Source organism: Drosophila ficusphila, unplaced genomic scaffold (assembly GCF_018152265.1).
Source record: "Drosophila ficusphila isolate 14025-0441.05 unplaced genomic scaffold, ASM1815226v1 contig_197, whole genome shotgun sequence".
Lineage (NCBI taxonomy): Eukaryota > Metazoa > Arthropoda > Insecta > Diptera > Drosophilidae > Drosophila > Drosophila ficusphila.
The window spans coordinates 3,946,492-3,969,665 of record NW_025064091.1 but is presented as its reverse complement, the minus strand read 5'-3'; the positions used below and the strand labels follow the sequence as shown (position 1 = coordinate 3,969,665).

Below are 23,174 nucleotides of genomic sequence, written 5' to 3'. Positions count from 1 at the left end.
CTATTTATATTGATATACCCGTATTTTGTTTGTACTGCTTAAGTAACCCTTGTCCAATTATCGTATAAGTTGAACAGATGTAATTTGCATTTCGTTTTTCTCAATCTCACGCCCTTAAAATATCTCCTATTTCACTTAATGTTTAAACAATTTGTTTTTTTTTCTATGACGAATATACAAACACTTGTACGTACTTAAAAGGTTTATTTTAATTGTTGCTTTCGATTACATTTGTACTGGGGGCACAGTTTGTAAGTTGACCTGTCTACTCCACCAGAATGTCCAGTTGAACCCGATTTCGATGGATTAATGATGTCCAAGAAAATTCACTATTAGATGGAAGAGTATCGTATCGGTTTGGAACTTCTAGCAAGTAGATGATGATTTAATTTGAGTTCCTTATTTGTGGATTTAATTTGGTAAGTTTATTTAGTTCGACTTTTCGTTGTGCTTTAATCACAAACACTACACAACCATGAAACATACACACAACTTCTTCAGAAATATCTGCTGCATGGGAATGGTTGTTACATTGTTGTAAAGCTTATGGAATGGCAAAAAAAAAAAAAAAAAAAAACAAACAAACTATGCTATATGGTAGAGGAACGTATTCGCTTTTGCTGAGCTGGGAAGAGGAGGTATCGGCCTCGGCTGTGAGCTAGTTGCAATGAGAGAGTAGTGGATCAGGCTATAGGATAAAACCCCTGAATCGATTCTCAACCCGACCCGCCCTTAGATGATCCCATCCTGACCAAAGCTAGTATTTGTATATGCGACGAACTTGTGTAACCACCGATGTACTTAATTATGCTTTTGTTTTGCCTCTTTTATGAAACTTAACGATTATCGATAACCGATATTTGAATACCGTTTCTTACCGATTTGTATGTGACCCGATCTTCCGATGATGTGCACAGGTCGTGTCTTGTAGAGATCGAACCGTAAAGGCATGTACCACTCGTAGACGTAATGATAACACGACAATAACTACAACTACAACAATTACAACTACAACAACAACTACGACAACACAAAATACAGATACCAGGTACAGCCGCCCGTCAACTTCTATATAAAAAAAAATGTTATCATTAAACAAAAGACTAAAGCAACTTTCCATTTTGCTCTCGTTAAAACCAAAATCAAATTCTTAAATATGTCAACCGAATTACAAGTCTCTCTCTCTATCTCTCTCTATGTATATTTCTCTCTCCCGCTCTCAACCCAACCTCAAACAAATACCAACAACAAACCTATCAATTTTTGTAAACTAAACTCTCTAAATGTAATCGTACCCGCTGTGTATGTACAACGAAAAACCAAACTCGATATTGTGTCTCGCACCCGTAAGCTCCCAACCACCCTCAAAAAAAATCAACCTCAACACCTCGCCACAGTGAACTATCGATCTATCGAGCCATGCGCAACTGTACACCCACATCCCACTCGCTTAGCTTTGACGCAACTGTACTTTAGACACTCCACTCGCTATATGCATTTGCATCTGTCTATTTCCACTCTCGCTCATCTGTGAAACTGTACATACATGCATCCCACTCTCGCTCGCTCTGACTCTCTCGCTCGCAACAACATCTACTCGTCTCTTTCTGCATTTGTATATGTAACTAGGAGTTGTATAAATCAGGATTGATTGATTGGTATATCTGTCTTGAATTAGTTATGATCAACAATGGATATTTAAAAAGTTTTACATTAAATATTAAGCTATTGAAATTGGTAACAAGTTACACAAAAACCTGCAAAGGTCTTCATATAAGGCAGACCTATCAATCAACCAATTGGTTAAACACTTCAGTAGGACTTAAGCCTAGACCTAAGCTTAAAGTGCGAGTTCCGGCAACCACTGATCCACTGATTTCCCTACTCGCTACTCGCCATTTAGGTTGTAACAACGAGTGGGCCACGCAAGCCGCAGCGCCAGACATCCAATGCATTCTCCACCGGATCGAACGATGCCCACGATGCGGAACTGGAGCCGCCGCAATGCAGCAGCCGTCAAGGTGAGACGACGGATGCGATGAGATCCGAACCGGAACCGGAAATGGAAATGGATCCCAGTCGAATGCAGAACCCGCACTCGCACTCGCAGTCGCAACACTGCAAGCGGCCCTCGCAAAGTTCCTACACGAATCTGAGCAACTGCCTCGTCCTGACGCCGACGGCCCAGCACAAGCTCTGCCTGGAGACGTCCTTCACGAACGGATCGGCGGCACCGCTGCAGCCGGCGCAGCGCCTGCACTCGGCGGGATCCTCCCTGCTGAGCTCGGCCACCACGCCGTACGACATATCAAGTGCTCTGGACGACAGCCTGGCCACGGTGGCCCTGCGGCAGAGTCCCTCGCTGATGAGTGCCGAGACCACGGCCACCGTGATCGGTAATCCCGAAACGGATCCCTACTCCAATGCCAATTCGAGTCCGCATCCCAATTCGGATGAGATGGCCATTCCCCGGCTCAAGGCGGTGGCCTTCGACATGGCCTTAACCCCGCCTCCCTTGCTGCCCGAGAGATCGCTGCTGGGTCGCCAGCACTCCGAGAAGAAGCCGCGTTCCCTGCCCCTGGCCCAAGTTCAGGCCCTTCGCCGTGCCTCGGATGCTTCGGCGGCGGTGCCGGGCTCTGTGGACCTCCTCCACGACGACTGGTATGGCCTGGCCCCGCTGGCCAGTCCCGAAACGCTCTCGGAGATCTCCAGCGTCTCGTCGCGCACCAGTGTACCGATCAGTCTGGCCAACAGCATCGAGCGGTATCTGCAAAACATGGGCGTCGGCGTTGGAGTCGCTGTGGGCGCCCCAAAGGTTCCGCTGGAGGACATCTTCGAGTCGCAGCTGCACACGCCGAAGGTGATGCGGCGGGCACCCAAGTTCACCGAGAACTTGGCTGGCTGCGCCGAGGATACGAGAAACCTGGATCAGTACAAGCGACTGGGCCGTGTGTTCATCACCTTTCCGCGCATCTTTCCGGATCAGTCGGACCAGTTTGCTGCCCACAGCCTGGGCTCCTCCAGTGACGACAGCTTCGAGTCTGCGTCGGCGCACAGCCTGCAGCGATTGCAACTCCTGCCACATGGCGGTGCTGGTGCGGTGCAGAGTTCCAAGTCGGCGGATCCGCTGGACGGAGCACCGGAGAATGCACCGCCGCCGCCCAAGAAGCTGACCTTCAGCGACAGCGACATCCTGGCGGACGCGGACTGTCTGCGGCTGTGTCCTCATTGTCCCTGCGATCGGGATGTCCAGCATGGCTGTTGCACGCGCTCCGAGCATGGCAAGTGTGGCAATTCCAGCGGCGGAGGAGGCGGAGGCGGAGGAGGAGGAAGAGTGGCCGGCCAGCACCACACCTTGGGCTCCACGGACACGAGTTTCTACAGTGCCAGCTCCTCGTTGGAACAATTCGGCACACCGGCCCGCCAGAATGGTGGACCGCATCTCGAGGAGATCCTGATGCGTCCCGGTGTGTTGGAGTCGCATTTTCCCGTTGTGCCCGTTGTGGGTGGAAGCGGCGGCGGTGGCGGTGGTGGCATGGAAACGCCCGCTCTGGTGGCACCCGCATCCCCGTCGCCGCTCAGCAATGGCAAGCGACCGGATGTGGTCGGCGGGAGGGTGAGGAAGCGGCTGTCCTCCGAGGAGTTCGTCTTCTTCCGCGGCGACGAGATGCCCATTGTCGGTGGCTTGGTGCAGATCGGTGATAGGTGCTCCGGCGGCTCGCCGGCGGGACGCAGGCGTGGCAAGGCGTGCGTCTATCCGGCCGGAAGTGCTGCCGGGCTGCGCCTGGATGCCGTCGCTGCCGTCACTTCCGGTTCGCCCACGTCCATTAGCAAATTTACCCGCACCCGCGTGGCGGCCGCCGCCAATAACGAAAGTAATGTTTAATAGTTGTAAGTTGCAAGCAGTACCTTACCAGATGATATAGTATACCCGAAACTCGTAACTCTCGTCAAAATCTCGTAACCAATTATGCCGTTGCCACTGCTTTCATACGAGCGACCCAGAAAGTTGATAAAACAAAAAAAAAACAAATTAAAAAGAAAGACACACACAATACAAAACAAACTAACATTTTGCATACCGATTACCTAAGGAAAAACATTTAGCGTTAACACACGGGCGTTTACTATTAAATAAATGCAATATATATACATATATATTTTTTTGTGCAGCCGGACCCCATGCGACGACAAATTTTAATAAAACGTTTTAAAAAATGAAAAGTGCTTCTGAAAAAGAGGGGGATGTGTGGAAAAAAATATTATTTTTAAAATAATGAGTTTTCTAACGGTCAACGGTTATTTTAAAAGCTTAACGGTTTGCTTTTTGACAAATCAGCTGAGTCTTTAGCCCTATCAGCTGTTTAACAGCACGCATGGTGCGCACAACAGCACACTGTAAAATACCTTTTATTTTGGTATTTTGGTATTTTAATTTTGTCTAATTCCAAAGTTCGCTGCGTCTGCATTTGTTTACATCACTTTGTTTCAATAACTTTGGGGATTCCGAAAAGGATGTCACTGATGCAGGCGAATCGAAGGCAGGCGGCACAGCTCCTGTTGCAACTGAACCGCCAGCTGAGATCCCTCGCCGCATTCTATTCCTCGACATCATGTAATGCACCGCCGGATGTCCACCAGCTGAATCCCGTCGAGCTTCTAGGACCTGAATCCCTGCGGAGATGCATGGAGAAGATGCGCAACCTGCCGGCCTTCCCGCGTCCCAAGTCCTTGACGCCCAGTCGCCGGGAGAAGCAGTCCTCTGCGGTCCTCATCGCTCTCTGCCAGGAACGGGGAACGTAAGTATAGTCCACTTGAGTCCTCTTTTTCATATTTCATATTTTTTAAATCTGATACACCCGACTAAGAACTAGGTCCTTGAACTGCGTTTGAAGTTATTTTGAACTCAAAACTTCCATTTAGGAAAATATATCAAAATAAAAAAACCAAAAAGCATTGGAAACATTAACTTTAATGTGAAATTCCATCTTGTGGAAAAAAAACCAATGTTTTATGTTTTTCCAACGAAAACTGAAGGCCCACAATAAGCGCCAAGATTATGGGCAGTATCTTATCAACGTTTGTATTTCCAGGAACGAGATTTCCCTGCTCTACACGCGACGATCGCGCCACCTGCGCAGCCATAGTCTCCAGATATCCTTTCCGGGTGGCAGACGGGACGATCAGGACGCGAGCTACGTGGACTGCGCGCTCCGCGAAACGGAGGAGGAGATCGGCCTGCCGCGCAGCCGCATTCAAGTGTGGGGCGAGGCCAACCAGCTGGTCCTGCCGCGGACCTCCTCCATTGTGCCAGTGGTGGGCGTGGTGCACGACTTTAGCATCTCCGAGCTGCGCATCAACTGGGAGGAGGTGGAGGAGGCGTTCAGCGTGCCACTGCAGGCACTGATGGTGCCCCACGCCACCAGGCATACGCAATTCCGCAGCGGATACAGCGGACCAGTGTTCGTGGTGGATCGCCACCGCATCTGGGGCATCACCGGCTACCTGACGCACCTCTTCCTGCACTGCCTGTTGCCTCCCAGTTTGCTGCCCGACAACCTCAAGACGAACATCAAGTTCATTCGACCATTTAAGTTGCCTCCAAAGCTGCCGCATCACCGCGAGCACTCCGCCACGGATCCCTCGATGCGCACTTGAGGCGACGTCCTCGAACCAGACCCTAACAGCACTCAGGCTAGGCCCAATTTTATATTAACTAATATTGGGACCAATTAACTCAGACAAAGGCCTTTGATTCGGTCCAACCGAACGATGGACTACAATTGATTGTGTTCTTTTTTGTGTACATGTTTACTGTGAACTGCGTAGCGATATTTGCTCAAGTTTGTATTTATACAAATCTAGGTAATAAAACTGTTGACCATTATGTTGAACTTAAAGTGGATTGTTTAACTCAATAATCTGAAAGATTGAAACTCGAAAACCACATTCTTTCCCAACCAAATCTAAATCCCAATCCCTCAATAAAAAACAAAAGGTTTGTCTTTTTGTGTTTTTATTTGTAATTTTTCACTTAAATACAAAAAATACTCTTCATTTCCTCTTCTAATTTTCTTTTTTTTTTTTTTTCTTGTTACGATACAAATATTTAAATAAAAATTAAAAGCGAACAAAATGGCAACTTGCGCCAGGGAGCAAAAAAAAATCAAAATCATAATTTTGCAAAAAAAAAACAAATTTTTTCTTCCAATGCGAAAAATAAAAGCTCCTTGCAGAATACAAAAAATAAAATAAAATAAACATTGTTGTGAGACCGAGAAGCGGCTCATCAGGCAATCGATGGATTTTAATTGACATAGCGAGCTTAATATGCATGCGTTCGCCCGGACATCTGTATATCAAACACAAATGCCTTACTATTAATTAAACAAAAAATACATGCAGGCGGGCAAAGTAAGTCAAAGCCTGCGCGGTTGGTTGCGGCTGGTGTTTAAATAGGGTTTAAATTAAGCATAGCTGGAGAAAGGCAACGCGGCTGCTTAAAGAACACTTGTTGTTATGCTTGTTATGTACTCGTTATATATAGTAGGTATATATATATATATATATAATATATGCATGGGTAGTTTATCCGTTAAGTATACATCTATGTATAGTCCTCAGAGTTGCTGCTGTTGTAAAGTTGTCCAAAATATTGTGGTTGCTGTATACTATAAGTTGATGTGTGGCTGCATGGCTCTGCTCCATAGGAAACCTACTCCGAAATATCAATTGGAATGGATGTGGTAAACGTGGGCGTCTCCAGCTCCTCGTGCTTCTTCATTTTGAGACTCTGTGGTGAGGCGGTGAAAGTTAGCGAAAGGTTTGCAAAGAAATGTGTGCATATTTTCGAAATCAAACATACCTGTTGCAGCTTATAGTGATTGATGATGTCCTGATCAGCCGGGCACGATTGTGTGAAGGCATCCAGCTGGTACATGTGGTACATGTAGCGCCACAGCGCCGTCAAATGCGTCTGCAAGGAGCGGGAAACGGGGAATGGTGAGTCATAAAAGTCTGCTTGGTGTACTGAATCGATTCTGAACAAGTGTGGAGCTAATGACTGTAATTGCTCTGCCAACGTCTATTAAAAGTGATTTTAAACCCGTTTATGGCTTACGACTGCAGCGCTCATTAAAATTCTCAAATTAAAGTGGCTCTCTTATCAGTCAAAAATATATCTTTAGATTTACAGCCTTACTTTCCGTTAAAATAGTAAAATATCTACCATATAAAGTAGGGGTTAAATCAATAAAAATTTCCATGACGTATCCGTTTACAAATAAGCTAATGACTCTTTGTGGACAAAAGTGGATTGCGAGTAACCAATCGGTCCGACTTAACCGTGTGATATGAGTTATAGAAAGGCTGCTAGGAAGACCCTACTATTTGTCCTGCTTTTGGGAACCCAGAGTGCTTACCGGGATCTCAAAGTCGACGAAGTACTTGCCCGCCACACGGATGTGCTGGAGGCGCACCATCAGCTCGCAGTCGAAGCAGCACATGGTGTCGCCGGTGAGGAAGCGCGTGTTGCGCGTGGCCAGGTGATCGTTGATCTTGCGCAGATGCGAGAGCAGGGCGTTGTTCTTGGCCTCGTCCTTCTTCACCAGCATCAGCTTGAGCTTGCCGTAGAGGGTCTCGATCAGCGTGGCCACCTCCTTGTCCTGGACGAACAGATTGTAGCCACCGGGGATGTTCTTCATGATGTGCCGCTCGATCTTCTCGTTCTCGAGGATGGCCAGCCCGTTGTCGATGAGGATGGGCGGGTGTGTGGCCTCGAAGTTGGTGCGGAAGTCGGGCGGCGGCTTCTGCATGTCCACCGTCGTCACCTTCAGGCTGATCGTCTTCAGTTCGGCCAGCAGGTAGAGGTCCATAAAGTACTCCTGGCAGAACAAGCAGGCGCCCTTCCGTCGGCCATCGATGGTGGAGGCCTAGAAATTAAATCGGGAGCCAACATTAGAAAATATTCAAATTGGACAGATAATAAGTGCTAACATATTTAGGCTTTTAACGAAAAGGAAGTCATTCAAATGGAAAATGTCTAACGTGTTTATCAAGGTTTTTCTGAAACGGAAGCTTTTAAGTGGAAAGTGCCTACAAATTGGTATTTTATTTATACAAATTTGACTAATATATTATGCCCGCGATACCCATCAAGTGTTAATGTGGGTCACATTCCGCGGGACTGGGCATTTTTCCAGCGATTGGACATTGCCTTCTGCCCGCTTAATGGACATAATGCCCCATCGCGTGCCGGCAATTACCGATAAAAAAAATCAAACAAAATTTTTAACAAAATAAAACAACATAATTTTGATCATGTGACATCATCGGCGTAAACGTTCTGTGTTCAGCGTCGCGTGATGAGCCATCCATCGAGGTTTGTTCGCCTGGCGATGTTTTTAGGGACCGGAAGCGACCCAAAAGCCAAGACGCCAACGTTCAGTGGATCCGAGCCAAGCCAAACGAGAATTCTGCATCGCTGCACTGCCAAGGCCAGCAGCGGAAAGTGCACACTCGCAGATACACAGATAGAAAGATAGATGGCAATGACAGTGCAGCGGGCCAACAGTGAGTATTGGCCAATAGCCACAGCGGCCATGATGCGACTATTTTTAGGCCTTACTTCATCACTATCGTACGGAAAATATTTCACCCTAAGATAAGGCGAATATTAACAGATTAACCATATTACAAGTTTCCTCTGTACGTGATTTATTTATGTGTTTAGAGCTTCCTCTTATGATATAGCAGTAGTGATAAATATGGTTATGTTTTTTAAATATAAATATTCACTCAATCCACTCGAAAGTTTGTTAGCAATAGTTTCATGACTTCTTGGTGAGCAAACAAACTATTTTTAATATTGCGAGTCCGCGTTTCTTCACTGCAGTTTCGCTGAACCCCTTAGCCAATAAACACTGTGCTGCTGCAGCTGAGAAGCAGCTAAACACATCACATAAAACGACGCTGTCGATGCGATGCGATGACGATGATGTCATCAGCTGTGCGCGAAGTTTACTTGTTGATTGCCGTTGCCAGCCTTTTTATTTGCCTTGCCGTTCAAACGCACGAGTATGTATGTTTCTCCATTTCTGTTTCTGTTTCTGCTGGCGTCGACAGCCGGCTTTACTTCAAATGGCCCCAACGCCGGGCAATCAATGTGCGTATATGGCAGTGTGCATATTTGTATAGTATTCGTTAGATAAGCCTTCACTGTTGCTTTCACACACAGCACACAGCACACAGCGCACAGTTGGCAGTTACAGAACAAAAGTATGAATTCAAAACCAAACACGATAAACTATTATAACGAACAACCGACTGATCGAGAACGAGGCTGCCATAAGTTTGGCATTCAAAACTCCAATTTGCTAACTTCCAAATGGCCATGAAGTGCCAATTAAGTGCTGCATTTTATTTTCGACCTCCCCAAAAGTGAAACAATGTGTCGAGAACCATTAACAACCACATCTACCATCTAAATATGTATACCCTAAAGATTATTGTAAAATTAAACACAGCAACAAATGGGATAACGAGGCGTCAACAATTATCCGCTGTTAATTTGAAGTGCGCTAACTCCTCCAATTAAATTAAATTTTACGCACCAATTGCGGGCAATTAAAATATTATTTCGAATACGGAGTTAATTAGCATTGCCCTGTGTGCTAATGGCTTAATAACCGAACCAAACCAAACCAAACCCAACCCATTTTCCAGCCCACATGGCCGCAGAAACATAATCAACTGTGGAAAAAAAAAAAAAAAAAAGCAACAATAGTTGTGGGAGCGGTTTTTTCGTATCATTTTTTTTTTTGCTGCGGTGCTCAAACGGTTTATTTGTATTCTTTCACACATTATTAACTGTGCACGTTCGTTTACCTGGTCTACGCACATCCATAGCAATTCCATAAATTCCCAACTGACCCGGATTACTTTCAGTCGAACGTTCGGTTCGTTCCGCTCGTATTTGTATCGTATTTTCTTGGCCCGCATTTTTTTGCCCGACTTTTTGGCCCATTTTTGCATTGATGAAAGGGGTTATAAGTCTGTTAAACTGGCGTTAATTTGGAATTTATTTTATTTAAAAAAAGTATACTTGATGTCCACAATGAAAACAAATATTTGTTACTACGAAAATAAAATTTATTTATTTCCAGTGTGATTATTGAAAAAAACAATTTCCTATTTATATATCCCGATTTTTGCCATCACTAGCGACCAAGTTTGTTTGCAATATGAGTTGCAGAAGTTGGAAATGGAAATTGTACAGCCAAGAGTACGATGTGTGGCAACGTCAAAAAGGTCAGTGGAAGTCAGTCAGGCAATCATCTCGAGTTGAGAGTCCAAGCCAAGATACAGATACAGATGCAAAGTGTATGGGAAAACTAAAGATACAGATAGCAAGTACAGATACAAATAGCGAAGACGAAGACGGCGGCCAATTGCAATTGACGTTTCAAAATAGAAATGACGAGAGCGAGGGAAGGCAAACCGAAAAGCAGTTAGCAAATGTCAAGTGCCATTCACAGCACTCGTACACGTATGCTTCAGATATACTATATAAGCCACATCTGGCTAATAAAAACTGCCGGCAAAATAAATACCTTGCCAATATCAACGTCCGTTTGAGAAAAATAAGTTGTGGTGGAAGCTAAACACAAACGACATCAAAATAATGCATACACATTTGAACACATAATTCAAGATTAAAGTTTTTATTATTTGTATTATTTTTCAATTGCAATTCAATTTAGTCTTCATTTAATAACTTATCTTATCTATCTTTATTATTTATTGTTATCAATGACTGCAATTTTTGCATTATTAGTATTTACGTAAGTTGAGAACACGCCTTTTATTATTTCAGAATACTGTGTTATTTCAGTGGGCGTTTTTGTTTTAAATAAATTTCATTAGCTCTTCCATTTTGTCCGCGACTGTACGCCCACGTACATATGAATAGGCGCACTCAAAATCTTCGATTTGTTTTCCTTTTAATTGTAAATTCGTGGCGCGATAAGATAGAGACAGAGAAGCTAAGTAAAGTCAAATAAAATGAAATTTGTAAGCTCTGCGACGGCAACGTGAAATCGTAAATGTAAACGAAAATGAAATTGGTGGAAATGGTTGCTTGCCCCCAACTCTGTTTTGCCCCTCCACGATTTTAGACGTTGGATGGGTTTTATTTTGGGAACCGGTTCGCTGACAGCTGCAGCGCAATAATTTAATTATAATCGTGATGATGTTGGGGCCAGATGTCAACCTTGAAGAGAGCTTTCTTCGTATCCCCGTTGCTTTCGATTCTTTTTGGGCAACACAACAAACATAGAAACACCCGCACTCGCAGGGAGATGTCTGTTTGCCATATCTTATCAAAAGTCGGGCGGAAGTTATCGCCGCAGTTTGCGACGATGATGGTTGATGGCTGGTGAAGTAATAGCCAAAATAATAGAATTATAATCAGGCCAAGTGGTCGCATGGCAGTTGAAGTCAGCCGGCATATCTTGGCCCACAAATTTTTAATGGGCTAATGGGTTTTCCAACGACCTCAGAATAACTCAACTTCTTGTGCCATAAATTACAAGACTTTTGAAGGATCTTTTATCAAACACATTGCACAACTATTTTTAGATCTTGGAGCTCAAGGCGAAATTCTTTAATTAGAAAAATTAGTTATTGTCGAGGAATTTTTACCCTATTTGTGATGGAATTCTCATTCAAGCTAAATTATTTCCAGAGCTATTCTGACTTAATTGCTGCACGACAGAAAAAACGTTAGGCAATTAACAGAAATAAATAATGTAGGAAGTCGGTTTCGAAAGGTAGTTAAGAAACGCATATAAACCGAGAAGATAAACAAAACAACCGATTGTAAATGAAGACTGATGCTCTGTTTGTGAGGCAAAAAGGGGGAAATTGTGGGGGCGGGATTGTGAGGAGGTTGGCAAACCTTTGCGTGTTTTTCTTTGCTAAAATGTCAGTCACACACCAACGCTCACACACACAAACCCACAAAAAGCACGTGGGGGCGTGAAAAAAACAACAAAATAAAAAACTCATCTGTCACATTTGCACACATTCACACAAAATAAATAAAGCAAGGAAGACACGTACAGTGGGTTCTAGATAATTTCGAACTTCCGGACAACATAAGAATCGTACATCATCATTTTCAGGTGACTTAATTATTTCATTTTGATTAATGCATAGTTACATTTAGTACTTAGCAAAACAAATGTGTCAAAAGAAAAAAATTGAAATGTAACTATTTTCTATGGCATGTTCTTTCTCTTTTAAAAACCCTGTAGACCTTTATGTGAGAACGATGACTGTGCTTGCATTAAGTGCACCTTTTCATCTCGGCTCTTTGCTGCTGTTGAAGTGGCAACAAAGAAGCGCATTTTCCTCAACTCAACACAACTTAAACCTGGACAATTGCTTGCGTTGTTCAGACTTAACAAAAGGTACTAAATAAGATAGAGTTTGTATGGAAGTTATTCTTAGGGAGAATAGAAACGTGCAGCACAGAAACATATATTTATATTACTAAAATTTATTATAAAATATTCATCTGCCCAATGATTTCAGTAGTATGTATTTTGATATTTATATATATTGAAACTAAAAAATATCAAGTGCTCAAAACTGCACTGATGATAGAATAGAAGTTAACGGCTGATTTTTTTGCGTGCAGGGAATCGCCTTTTGTTTTGATTGCCGCTTTGTTTTGATTCGATTCGATGGCATGGCCAATTTCTGGAAATCTCGCGTGGGCGATGACTCGAGGGTAAGGCATTGGCTTTGGCCTGCCTTGTTTTCCAAGCCAAAAACCGAAGTAAAAGCCAAAGCCAAAGCCAAAGCCAAGCCAAGGAGGCGGAAAAGCGCGCACGAGAAAAACCTGTTTAGCGTTCAATGATTGTTTTGTTTCCCCCGCAAGCGAACAAACGAAACAAGAAAACACATTTGTATTTGTTTGTTGCCTGCACGCGCGGAACAGAGAGGCATGCCACGATCCCCAGCAATATGGTTGGATCTATAGCTCCCACTTTTTAGCTCCGACACCACCAACTACAGCTTTCCTCTGGCGCCGCAAATTGAACTTTCACTTTTTCGCTGGGAAATGGAAATGGCTTTTCACATGGGCCTTGTTTGGAGTGCGTTGCTGTGCGAAGTTATGTCAAAGATGCTTCTGTCACTCTTCTGGAAAAGTGAACTCTTGCTTTTTACTTGTTGAATTCCAGGCAAAAAAAAAAACAGCAGGTGCCTTCAAGCACTTTCTCCCACGACAACAGGAAAAGGGAGTGGGGCTCCATGCACCGACATTTTGGCCATGGCTCATCGAATTTCAATTGGTTTTCCTTTAGGGTGTGATATCTTTCGATTACTTTTGTACCTAATCAAGTTTACCCCAATGCATCGTTTGGAATTCTAAAGTTAAGTCTGCAATCATATTTTACCCATACCATTACCTTTCCCAAAAAAAATGTCTATATTGGGAATATGACTTGTGCCCTGGCTTGAACAACAAGTACTAACCATTCCCATCACTGATTGCTCATAGCGTTTGGTTTGGCGTCGAGTGGGTTTTTTTTTTTGGGAACGAAATGGTATAATATGGTATTGTACAGTATTGGGAGGTGCTGGAAGGTGAGGAATTAGTCATGGGCAGACGACTCGAGAGGTGCGGCCTCCATTTGCGTGGGCTGGATGAGTGGCTAAGTTGAGTTGAGTCGAGTTTGCCAATAGAATCAACAACAGCAGGGCTCCAAAGTGTTCCGAAAACAATTACAATTACTTCGGCAAACAGTGGGAACCAACAGAAAAAAAAAATGAAGTTAAGAGGAGTCATGCTCGAGTTACAATTGCGGGAAAAATGATAGCTCACAAATTGCGACCTATAAATAACTGAAGGCTCACTGCTGTAATCTTTGAATTCCATTGACTCAATTTTCTAAATTAGTTTTCTGAGGCGATGAACAAGTATTGTATCACAAGTTTTTCCCTGGCGTCCCACAAAATTGATAAGAAATGCTTTGTATTTGCAAAGATGGTTTTGACTTCAGCACAGAAAATCGAAAAAATTCCAAAATTTAATTCATTAAAGTGTTTCATCCAATTAAACATATTAGGGGAAACAACCGACCGCAACTAGTTATCAATTCTAACATCTTGACCGCAAATGTAGGTTCTAGCTGTTTGTTTTCTTCGATTCTTTGGAGGGGCATGACGTATGCGTCAAGAAATTTAGAAATCACTAAAAGATAAAAAAAAACCTCTAATTCATACACACAAATACAGAGAAACATGTAGCAGTGGGGAAGGTGGGGGTTACGGAGTGCTATGAAGAAGAAGAAGGAGCATTTGTTGAGCAATTGGCGCAATGAAATGTGATTAAAGTTTTAACAGATAAGAACCACAGAAATAAGTTACGTTCCAGAAATTGCAGACTTTGCACACACTCGATCAGTTACACATGAATAAAATCTTTAAACAAACTGTTTCGTTTCGAAAATAGATTTATGTATTCAATACTTTAAAACAAAGCACTACACAACTTAGAAAATGATATCATTTAATCCTTATTATTAAATATCTAAAGTACTAATCTATCTAAGAACTGAGGTATTTTAAAACTATCCCAACCTGGACTCAAAGAACAAATACATAGTTTAAAACACATTGAGTAGCAATTTGAAGCCTTCTTTACATATCTGAATTACTTTAGTATAGAGATATTGCTAAATCAAAAATATGTAAAAATTTTCGTTCTGTGCAGATGTGCAAGTGTATGTGTGTGTTTGTGCGATGGGGAGAAAAAGGAGAGAACCGGTTTTGGCGATGCTTAGGAACAACCGCAAGGCGAAAGGGGCGCAACGAGGAGGGGGTGCTAAACGTATTCTGTTCGTTTTAACCAAATGTGACACACTGCAAAGTGCCAAAGCGAGAAGAAGTCTAAAACGAAGGAGAAAAAGGGAGGAGGAGGAGAGGGAGGAACGAACGGCAGTTTTCCCAGTTGCTTGTTTTTGCCTTTGTTTGCTTTTGCTGCATTTTCACTCTGCATGAAAATTTGCGCAGAGCGAAATGGAAAACGATGTGCAGGTATGTACATATGCAAATTTTGCCATATTCGCTGTAATTCGCTTACCTTTATGATCAGTTCTATCTCGGGCACATCGAATTTACTGGTACCGTTCGTCTCCTGACTTTGCTGCGCTTCCACTTCGGACGACATTGCTTTTGCTGATCTGATCTGATCGGGGATCGAAGAGTTTTATCCGCGTGACGAGGTGCGTGCGTGTTCGTTTCCTTTTCGCTTTTGTTGTGCTAATTTTCTTTGCCAATACACACACACACGCTTACGCACAAATACTGGGGCACACTACACACACACACGTAGACTGGGGGCAGGAGGAAGAACAAGCTATCCTCTCAGTGTCAAAAAAAATTTGATGCGCGCTGCTCTGAAGCGTACTGACGATTAAGTGACCGTTTTTGGCAGCAGCCGCATATACCCGCATGCGTCTGGAAAATAACCTAACGCAAGAAGTCCATGGTGGTCGACAGTATATACCAACTTTCGGTAATCTGTGCTGTTATTATTTTCACTCTGCATTACCAGATTTGAAAAGAATAATTAAGAGAATTACTTAGAAAATTATTTAATTTCCATTTTTCGTACAAGGAGTCAAAGCCATAAAGGCAGATAACAAAATTTGTTGCGTAAAATATATAAAAGCCTTGACTGTAGTTGTGGCGCGAAAATCTGTGGAATTCGTGACGCTCTGGCCACACTAACACGCTTTGGCGTGCGATTAAGACTGTTTTTTTTTTGTAAAAGCCGGGTTTTCCCAAGATGGATCTGGTGGAGCTGCTGCAGCAGGCCCAGCGCCTGACGAACGAGACCAAGATGGACACGGAAATGCCGCGCGTGGAGCGGACCATGTCGCAGGTGCTGCAGGCCACGCAGGAGCTTCATGCGCGTGTCACCCAGACGGGCACCAACGATCTCCAGGCGTAAGTAGCACTGCCGGTCTTTTAAATTCATCCCATTACTCATCCGAACCTCTTCCGTTCATAGCCACATACTGCTCGGCTCTAAGGGCGTGGATCTGCCAAAGCTGACGCAGAAACTGGAGACGCTTAGCGCACGCCAATCCTTCGAGCCACTCGATCCCGTCGCAGACACCGATGTGCAGGGTTATTTGAAGAACGAGCGTGAAAATGCCATACTGTCTGTCATCGACGAGACAAACCGCAGTGTAAGTGGACCAGGAAAACAGACGATTAGGATCCTTTACTTACAAACTCTCTTACAGATTTTCGATTCCGTAGAGCGGATAAAATGGAGCCGCGTCTACGGCGAGTGGGGCGAGGAAAAGGAGGCGCTGCTGAACGCCCTGGTGGGTCCGCGCCAGCAGGACTTTCCCGACGTGCAGCGCCAAATGGTGCCCACGGCCATGGCCGACGAGCCTAGTCCGTTCTCCCGCCTGAATAACATCCAGCAGCTATACGCCAAACAGATCGTCGCCTACAACGAATCGCACATCCAAGGCAGTCAACGCGCCAATTTAGTGTCGGCCTTTGCCCAATTGGCCCAGGAGTCCTTCGACGATTCGCTAGTCGCCGAAATGTGGGACGTGTTGAAGTACATGGCTGTAGTGACGCCTCTATCGCGCAACATTGATCCCATCAAGAGTCGCCAGACGGCTCCGCAGTTCATACAGCAGGCGCGCGCCTATTTGGAGCGCAGATACAAGATCTACATGAACAAGGTTATCGAGCAGAATCTTGTGCTGGCCCGACGCGGTGGCATTCCCAACGTGTACAACTTGGTTGGCTCGTATGTGGGCGTCATCTTCCAGCAGCCACAATCCCTTTACGGTCTGCACGATGTGAGCAACGGTCGTCCGTTGTGGCCATTGGTTTACTTCAGCTTGCGATCCGGCGATATGGGTGCCGCTGTGAAGTACCTCAAGGAATCGGGAACCTGTCCCGAACTTCTCAAGCTAATGACACTGCAGAAGCTGGGCGATACGGATACCTCGAAGGCCAAGATCGAGGGCCAGCTGAAGCTTGAGTACAACAACAAGCTGCACGTCTGCACAGATCCCTACAAAAAGGCGGTAAGTAGTCGCCATTGTCTATAGTTGATTTCAACTTAATGGTATGCCTTTCGTTAGGTTTATGGCATCGTGCTGGCCTGCGATCCGAACGATTCGCACCCGGAGCTGATGCGCAGCATTGATGACTTTCTGTGGCTGCAGCTCTCCATTCTGCGCGGCCAAGACAAGCGGGACTACAACATCGAGCAGCTGACCTACAGCGGACTGCAGTCTCTCATTCTGGACAAGTACGGCGAGAACTACTTCAATGCCCGCGAAAAGGCGCCGCTCTACTTCCAGGTTCTGGCCCTCACCGGACAGTTCGAAGCAGCCATCGAGTTTCTGGCCCGCACTGAGGCAAATCGCCCGCACGCCGTTCACATGGCCATTGCGTTGAATGAGCTGTGCATGCTGGGTGCACCGCGTTCCGTAAAACAGCCGCTTCTGAGCTCCGAACCTGACGATCCACCGCCAATGAAGCGTCTAAATCTGGTTCGATTAATTGTCATGTACGCCAAGTGCTTTGAGCAATCGGACACCGAGCAGGCGTTGCAGTACTACTATTTGTTGCGGCACTTCAAGTCCGAGGACGGCATCAACGTAATGCTGAGCTGTGTGTGCGATCTGCTTGTGGAGAACTGCGATGACAAGATGCTGGAACTAGTCTTTGGTGTCGAAGATGAGTGCAACTCCTTCCGCTTCACTGGGTGAGTTTTTCCTGCCGTCTCTTAATTAAATATAAGAATACTAATGGTTTTCTTCGTGCGCTTTTCCAGCGGCATCTTCGCCGAGTTCCACACAATGGATTACGACAAATACTCGCTGGCCGGAATGGTGGGTGATGAGCTGGCGCGACGCAGCAACTATGAGTCGGCCATTAAGCTCTACTTCATTGCCGGCCATCTGGACAAAACGCTGCGTTTGGTGTGCTCTCTGCTCTCCCAGGTGGTCCATCAGCCATCGCGACCGGGAAGCATGAGGGAGCGGCTGTGCAACGTAACTAAGCGATTGGATGCGGCGCTGGCCGAGCGCAAAACGGATGTGGAGGCCCAGGTGATGGTATCTTACACGGTGCTGTCGCAGTTGATGGACTTCTTCGATTTCTATCACGAGGGCGAGTATCGTTTGGCATCGGAGATCCTGTCCAACAACCGGCTGATACCCGCCAACTCATCCGAAGTGGACGAGTGCGTGACGAACCTGAAGCGAATGGCTCCAGAAATTATCAAGGTGCTACCCGACATTCTGCTCGCAGCCATGGACATCGTCTACGAGGAGTATGTGAGCCAAAGAGGTTCAACCGGATCGGGTTCATTGTACGGCGATGAATCCAAGAGTGAAAACAAGGAGGCCGTCCTGAGGCACTTGCGCATCAGGGCAAAGGCACTGACCAACATGGCGGCTAGCGTTCCCTACCGAATGCCATCGACCACCAACCAGCGGCTCGTTCAGTTGGAGATCTTAATGCACTAGCCGAATTAAACCCTTCATTTAGCGATCGTTTTGCTTAAATGCGTCTTTTTTGCTTGTTTAGTTTAGATTGCACATTTGTTTGAAAGACATTCTTTGAGTTACAAGTTAAAAATACATTGCGCATCTATAGAAGTTTCTCGCGATTGAAGAAGTATACTTTAAAGCACTCCGAAAATTAATTGTAAATGCTTTGGTGTTCGAAAAGAATATTTGTAACAGTTTTTAGCTGTGCTCTTTGTTTCGGCTGAATTAATCCAGCAATCAGTTAAATTATTAAAACAACATTGCCAGTTAAGAATAAAGTATTTTATTGCATTATTTGAGACACCGTTGCTATTGCTATGAAACCTCAAGAGGTCTCAGGAACACCCCAGGACATTTAAAGAACACACATTAATATATGAAAATAGTACTGCCAACAATTGCTGCAAAAGCAATAACAATTGTCGAAAGCGTTCAGGAATCTATTACATAGTTTTTAACAGATCCGCTTGGAGATCCTCATGCACTGCCATGAACATAATAAAAAGAAAGCCACTAACTTAGCGATCGTTTCGTATAAATGCATTTGTTTTCACTTCTGTCTGTTTTAGATAATATTGGTAATTGGAATATGTTGATTGCGATAGTTTGATCGTTGATCTGTGCGTCATTCAGTCAATGGTGGGTGGTCGAATCGTCCCCGCTCAGCCCATGTACTGATACGAGGCGCAGACGGGCTCCTGGTGACGGGCATGCGGCGAGGACTGGAGTGCCAGACGCTGCAGGTGGCACTCGCGGCAGAGCAGGCGCCCGTCCAGCGGGTAGCAGCGCTTGTCCGGCTCGTCGGTCAGCTGCATGCCGCACTCCTCGCAGATGTAGCAGTCCACGTGGAAGTCCTTGTCCATGGAGACGACCCGTACGGTTTCGTCAGTACCCTCAACGGGGGTGATGCCTATTCCAGATTGATACAAAGGAATCAAATAGAATTTAAGAGGTTCGGCGAGTTGCGAAGTATGAACCCACCCTTGCCGCAGCTGGCGCACTTGGGCGCAAACATTCGGTGGTAATCGTTGACACAATAAATCTTGTGGTCCACGTCCACGGTGAAGGGCACACCGTCTAAGCACTCATTGCACACACAGCACCGGAAGCAACCCGGATGATACGACTTGCCCATGGCCTGCAAGATCTGCAAGAGAAACCGAAACCGAGGTGAGTGTTCCGTTTAGAGCGGGATGGATGCAAACAGGACTAACCATCTCCATGATCAAGTGGCCGCAGATGGCGCACTTTTCCGCCGTCTGCTGGAAGCCCGAATACTGCAACAATGAATTCTTATTATTATTAATTAATATGTGTGTCAAATAATAAGTAATCAAATCAAAATTGGTTTGAAGCCAGTGAGCAAAAATATTTGATTTAATATGACTTAAGTTCCAAACGTAAGCATTTCAAATAAATTACAGAAAATCACAGTTTTTGAAACAAAAATAATTTAAGAAGTAAATCAATATTTTTGTGTATCCTGACCAAACTACAACAACTCTCTTACCATGTAATCTTCCTCACAGTAGACCCTTCCGTGCACATTGTAGAAGGCCTTGCCTCTGAGAGCCCGTCCGCAGGAGCAGCAGATGAAGCAGTTGGTGTGATAAAGATTACCCATCGCCTGGCAGGCCTGACCGGCACCCTTCACCTTCTCCCCGCAGGTGTGACAGATGCCTAAGAATCATATCATAATATGTCATTAGAGTGAGTACGGTCAATCATTGGAGTGCTGATAATCTACCGAAATATTCGCCGTGCTCCTCGCTCTGCTCGATCTCCTCCTCCAGCTGGCGGGTGAGCTCCTCGATCTTCCGCTGAGCCTCCGTCGGACCAGCCGGGCGCGGCGGGGTGACGCTGTACGGCAGCAGATTCTTGGTGAGACCTGCCAGTGAACGAGCAAATATTAGATCATGCTTTCTATTTGGGTTGCCAGCCAAGTTGGACTTGGTCAGCAAACAAATCAAAACCAAATATGCGGGAGTATTGTTGGAACCGGCAAATAAACAAACGGCAAATAAAGCTAATAATGCACGACGTTTTACACGATCGTCATTAGTCATAATACAAAAATAACTACATCGAATCAACAAATGAAAACCCCTAAGTGGTTAATTAAATATGAAGCGAGATTATTTTTAGACTAACACAACAAATTTAATTTTACATGTAAAGCAACCTAATAAAAATTGTTTTTATAAATATAATATCATAATTTAAATCAAGAGTCAAACTGAAGATTACTATAAATTACTAGGATTGGATACGTCTCTGGTTTGTGGTTTGAAAACGATTTCGATTTTCTGTGAATCGGTTCAGGTAAAGGACTTGAAAATAAACCGGTTAGCGGCAACCGTTTGACCGAAGTTTGTCGCCCCGCCAACCGGTTTATGATTGAGCGATGAGTGATGACACAAACGGAACCCAACTGGAGACCCAACCCCTTTTGGGCACCAAAGCTTAGCCCCTCCTACCTCTCCTGGGTTTCAAGGCAGCATTAATGGCTGCGTGCAGGCATTTTTAGTGGGAAAACATTTCGATTCATTAGTTTGATTAATACAATTTGGAATGGATGGAGCGAGCAGTGATGGGTTGTACCAGGCAGATAGATACATATTTCTAATACATACTTTAAGCCTAGGTGGAATTTCGAAACTTCCACAAAGGCAATAACGTACCCTGCCCATCACTGAACATGAAATACTGTTTTGGTAAGAGATCCACTCACCTGTGCTGCCCTGCGACGGAGTGGGCGATGTGGCCACCGCCAGAGGAGCTGTCATCGCAATGGGCGTGGCCCTCAGGGAGGCGTTGGATGATGATGTTTGTGGTGGCTGTGCTGCTGCCGCCGCCGCCGATGTGATTTGTGCATTGGATGTGGCTGGTGCCGCTGCTGTGGCCATTCCCATGGCCATTGAGGACGATATCGTAGCCGGCTCCTGGACAGTTCGCTGGGCAGTGGCTCCCGTTGCTGCCGCTCGGCCAGTGGCCAATCCCGCTGCCGAGTTCCTGTGCAGATTCGCCGTCATGCACACATAATCGGAACTGTTGATGTCCTCTATGTAATTGGGATTAACCGAGACATTGATGGCGCCAACCGGAGATTTGATAGGCGTGTGTTGCTGCAGTTTAGCCACCGATTGTGCCGTAGGCACCGGACTAAGATGGCTGGGCAGCGAAAGGTTCCTATACCTTTGGGTGGGCGAACCCAATGAGCTTGAGCTGGCCGTATTGCTGCTGATGCTGCGCTGATGCATGGGCGAGGCCAGCAGTGCATTGAGATCCAGGCCGGCGGTGGAGGACCCGCCAGAGGAGTTGGACGTGGGCTGCATCTCCTGGTACATGGTGGCGGTGGCCGGCGAGGCCTGCGGCTGTGCCCGCTGCCCGGAATGGGGAATGATGTTTTCGTAGATGGGCGCTGCATGTTCCTCCAGATCGGCAGTCGGTCCCAGGGTCACAGATCGACCTGCTCCTCTGTTCACCGTTCCCGAGCCACTTCCCGGATTCTCTGGCACCGGCGTATGTGCGAAACGGCCTGCTCCAATGGGCTGCATCAGCAGATAGTCGTTGAGCATGGCGCTCTGTCTGCTACCGGGACTTTGGGGTTGTGCCCTCTTGTGATTCGAATCGAATTGGCCGTAGAACTCAAGGTTTTCGTACACCGGCGAATGTTTTTGCGGGGCAATGCGTTGACCCAAAATCTGGGCGGTGGGTGCATAGATGTGAGCACTGCCATTGTGGCTATGCTGAAGTTGCTCCACGGGACGGGGCGTGGCATATTTGGAGGCGGCTATGATGTTGCCGCGTTCGTACAGCTTGTAATCCTGATGGTGATGGAGGTGCTGCATCTGATGTTGTTGTTGGCTCTCTTGCAGGAAGTTCTCGATGGCGCCCGGTGACCGTTGGTAGCTCCTCATGGCCACGCCCCCGTCGCCGAGGCCTCCCCCGCCTCCTGCTCCTCCTCCGATGTGGAGGCGCTGCATGAGTGTCTCATAGTCGGATTCGGAACTGCTGGGATTCCTGGCCTGCGTTTGCGTTCGCTGGGTGGTCATTATGCTGATATATCCTTATCCTGCAACTTTGGCTCCTCCACCTCCTTTTCTCCTGCTCCTCCTCCCTCTCTTTCTGTCTCGCTCTGCGGGGGGACGCCGCCCCGAAATCAACGATTTCCTCGTTTTCCCCGGACGGAAAAACGCCTTAGCTAACTGTGCTCAGCTAGTTGGCAATCAGTTTGGCGGCTTTTCCTTTACACTTTCAGCTTTTTTGCATTTTCTTTGTTTTCTACTGCATTGGAAAAATCAAAAAACTCGGACCGTGGGAACAACTTGTGATGAAGTGTGACCGTAGTTTGCAACCGTCATAATAAACCTTCCGGCAAGCTCCGGAAAAATACTGCAAATATACCGCAGAACAGTGCGAGTGGGTCACCCTAAAAAACTGTTTGGGAGCTTAAAATGTTCTTGAAATTTTTAAAGTTTTGAGTTTAATCTAGTTCTGAGTAGTTGCTCCGTAAATATTTAAAATTAAAATTCTTAATCTCAAGCTCATCCCAAGAAAGAGAAAAAA

At 45.6% G+C, this 23,174-nt stretch overlaps 5 protein-coding genes across 11 annotated transcripts in view; 3 read left to right on the top strand and 2 right to left on the bottom strand.

Moving 5' to 3' along the window:
• Positions 1-4,208, top strand: part of LOC108097622 (diacylglycerol lipase-alpha) — a 29,720-nt gene extending 25,512 nt beyond the window's left edge. For 2 of the 4 annotated variants that reach the window (XM_017200038.2, XM_017200039.2), the window contains 2 exons: positions 918-1,048; positions 1,904-1,925. In XM_017200038.2, coding sequence (XP_017055527.1) covers positions 918-1,048; positions 1,904-1,910 — 138 coding nt within the window. In that variant the 3' untranslated portion in view covers positions 1,911-1,925. Of the gene's footprint in view, positions 1-917; positions 1,049-1,903 lie in introns of all 4 variants that reach the window. The other 2 variants (XM_017200037.2, XM_017200035.2) reach the window with 1 other exon arrangement.
• Positions 4,209-4,426: 218 nt separating this feature from the next.
• LOC108097582 (nucleoside diphosphate-linked moiety X motif 8) lies at positions 4,427-5,900 on the top strand. The gene is made up of 2 exons (XM_017199971.2): positions 4,427-4,799; positions 5,094-5,900. The coding sequence occupies exons 1-2, from the start codon at positions 4,516-4,518 to the stop codon at positions 5,656-5,658; spliced, it is 849 nt and encodes a 282-aa protein (XP_017055460.1). The 5' UTR covers positions 4,427-4,515; the 3' UTR covers positions 5,659-5,900.
• Positions 5,901-6,520: 620 nt separating this feature from the next.
• LOC108097583 (chloride intracellular channel exc-4) lies at positions 6,521-15,502 on the bottom strand. Its single transcript, XM_017199972.2, has 4 exons — positions 15,152-15,502; positions 7,422-7,931; positions 6,866-6,976; positions 6,521-6,793 (listed from the first exon to the last, which is right to left on the bottom strand). The coding sequence occupies exons 1-4, from the start codon at positions 15,236-15,238 to the stop codon at positions 6,716-6,718; spliced, it is 786 nt and encodes a 261-aa protein (XP_017055461.1). The 5' UTR covers positions 15,239-15,502; the 3' UTR covers positions 6,521-6,715.
• Positions 15,503-15,782: 280 nt separating this feature from the next.
• Positions 15,783-19,144, top strand: LOC108097579 (nuclear pore complex protein Nup93-1). The gene is made up of 5 exons (XM_017199965.2): positions 15,783-16,020; positions 16,085-16,265; positions 16,323-17,129; positions 17,187-17,815; positions 17,885-19,144. Exons 1-5 carry the CDS (start codon positions 15,860-15,862, stop codon positions 18,579-18,581), a joined length of 2,475 nt encoding a protein of 824 aa, XP_017055454.1. The 5' UTR covers positions 15,783-15,859; the 3' UTR covers positions 18,582-19,144.
• Positions 19,124-22,956, bottom strand: LOC108097581 (LIM domain-containing protein jub). Of its 4 annotated transcripts, none has more exons than XM_017199966.2 (7): positions 21,337-22,956; positions 21,083-21,112; positions 20,353-20,493; positions 20,116-20,285; positions 19,820-19,897; positions 19,587-19,752; positions 19,124-19,515 (listed from the first exon to the last, which is right to left on the bottom strand). In XM_017199966.2, exons 1-7 carry the CDS (start codon positions 22,658-22,660, stop codon positions 19,268-19,270), a joined length of 2,157 nt encoding a protein of 718 aa, XP_017055455.1. In that variant the 5' UTR covers positions 22,661-22,956; the 3' UTR covers positions 19,124-19,267. The 4 variants fall into 4 exon arrangements, with proteins under 4 accessions (XP_017055455.1, XP_017055456.1, XP_017055457.1 ...); XM_017199967.2 differs by having other exon boundaries at positions 19,820-19,882; XM_017199968.2 differs by lacking the exon at positions 21,083-21,112.
• Positions 22,957-23,174: the final 218 nt, after the last annotated feature.

Coding starts and splice junctions, on each gene's coding strand:
- LOC108097582 (XM_017199971.2), top strand. CDS start 4,516: ATGTCACTGATGCAGGCGAATCGAAGGCAGGCGGCACAGCTCCTGTTG. Junction 4,800..5,093: donor CTCTGCCAGGAACGGGGAAC/GTAAGTATAGTC, acceptor TTGTATTTCCAG/GAACGAGATTTCCCTGCTCT.
- LOC108097583 (XM_017199972.2), bottom strand. CDS start 15,238: ATGTCGTCCGAAGTGGAAGCGCAGCAAAGTCAGGAGACGAACGGTACC. Junction 7,932..15,151: donor AGATAGAACTGATCATAAAG/GTAAGCGAATTA, acceptor TTTAATTTCTAG/GCCTCCACCATCGATGGCCG. Junction 6,794..6,865: donor ATCACTATAAGCTGCAACAG/GTATGTTTGATT, acceptor GCCTCACCACAG/AGTCTCAAAATGAAGAAGCA.
- LOC108097579 (XM_017199965.2), top strand. CDS start 15,860: ATGGATCTGGTGGAGCTGCTGCAGCAGGCCCAGCGCCTGACGAACGAG. Junction 16,021..16,084: donor GGCACCAACGATCTCCAGGC/GTAAGTAGCACT, acceptor TTCCGTTCATAG/CCACATACTGCTCGGCTCTA. Junction 17,130..17,186: donor CAGATCCCTACAAAAAGGCG/GTAAGTAGTCGC, acceptor GCCTTTCGTTAG/GTTTATGGCATCGTGCTGGC.
- LOC108097581 (XM_017199966.2), bottom strand. CDS start 22,660: ATGACCACCCAGCGAACGCAAACGCAGGCCAGGAATCCCAGCAGTTCC. Junction 20,494..21,082: donor TGCCTTGAAACCCAGGAGAG/GTAGGAGGGGCT, acceptor GTTCACTGGCAG/GTCTCACCAAGAATCTGCTG. Junction 19,898..20,115: donor ACTGTGAGGAAGATTACATG/GTAAGAGAGTTG, acceptor AATAATAATAAG/AATTCATTGTTGCAGTATTC.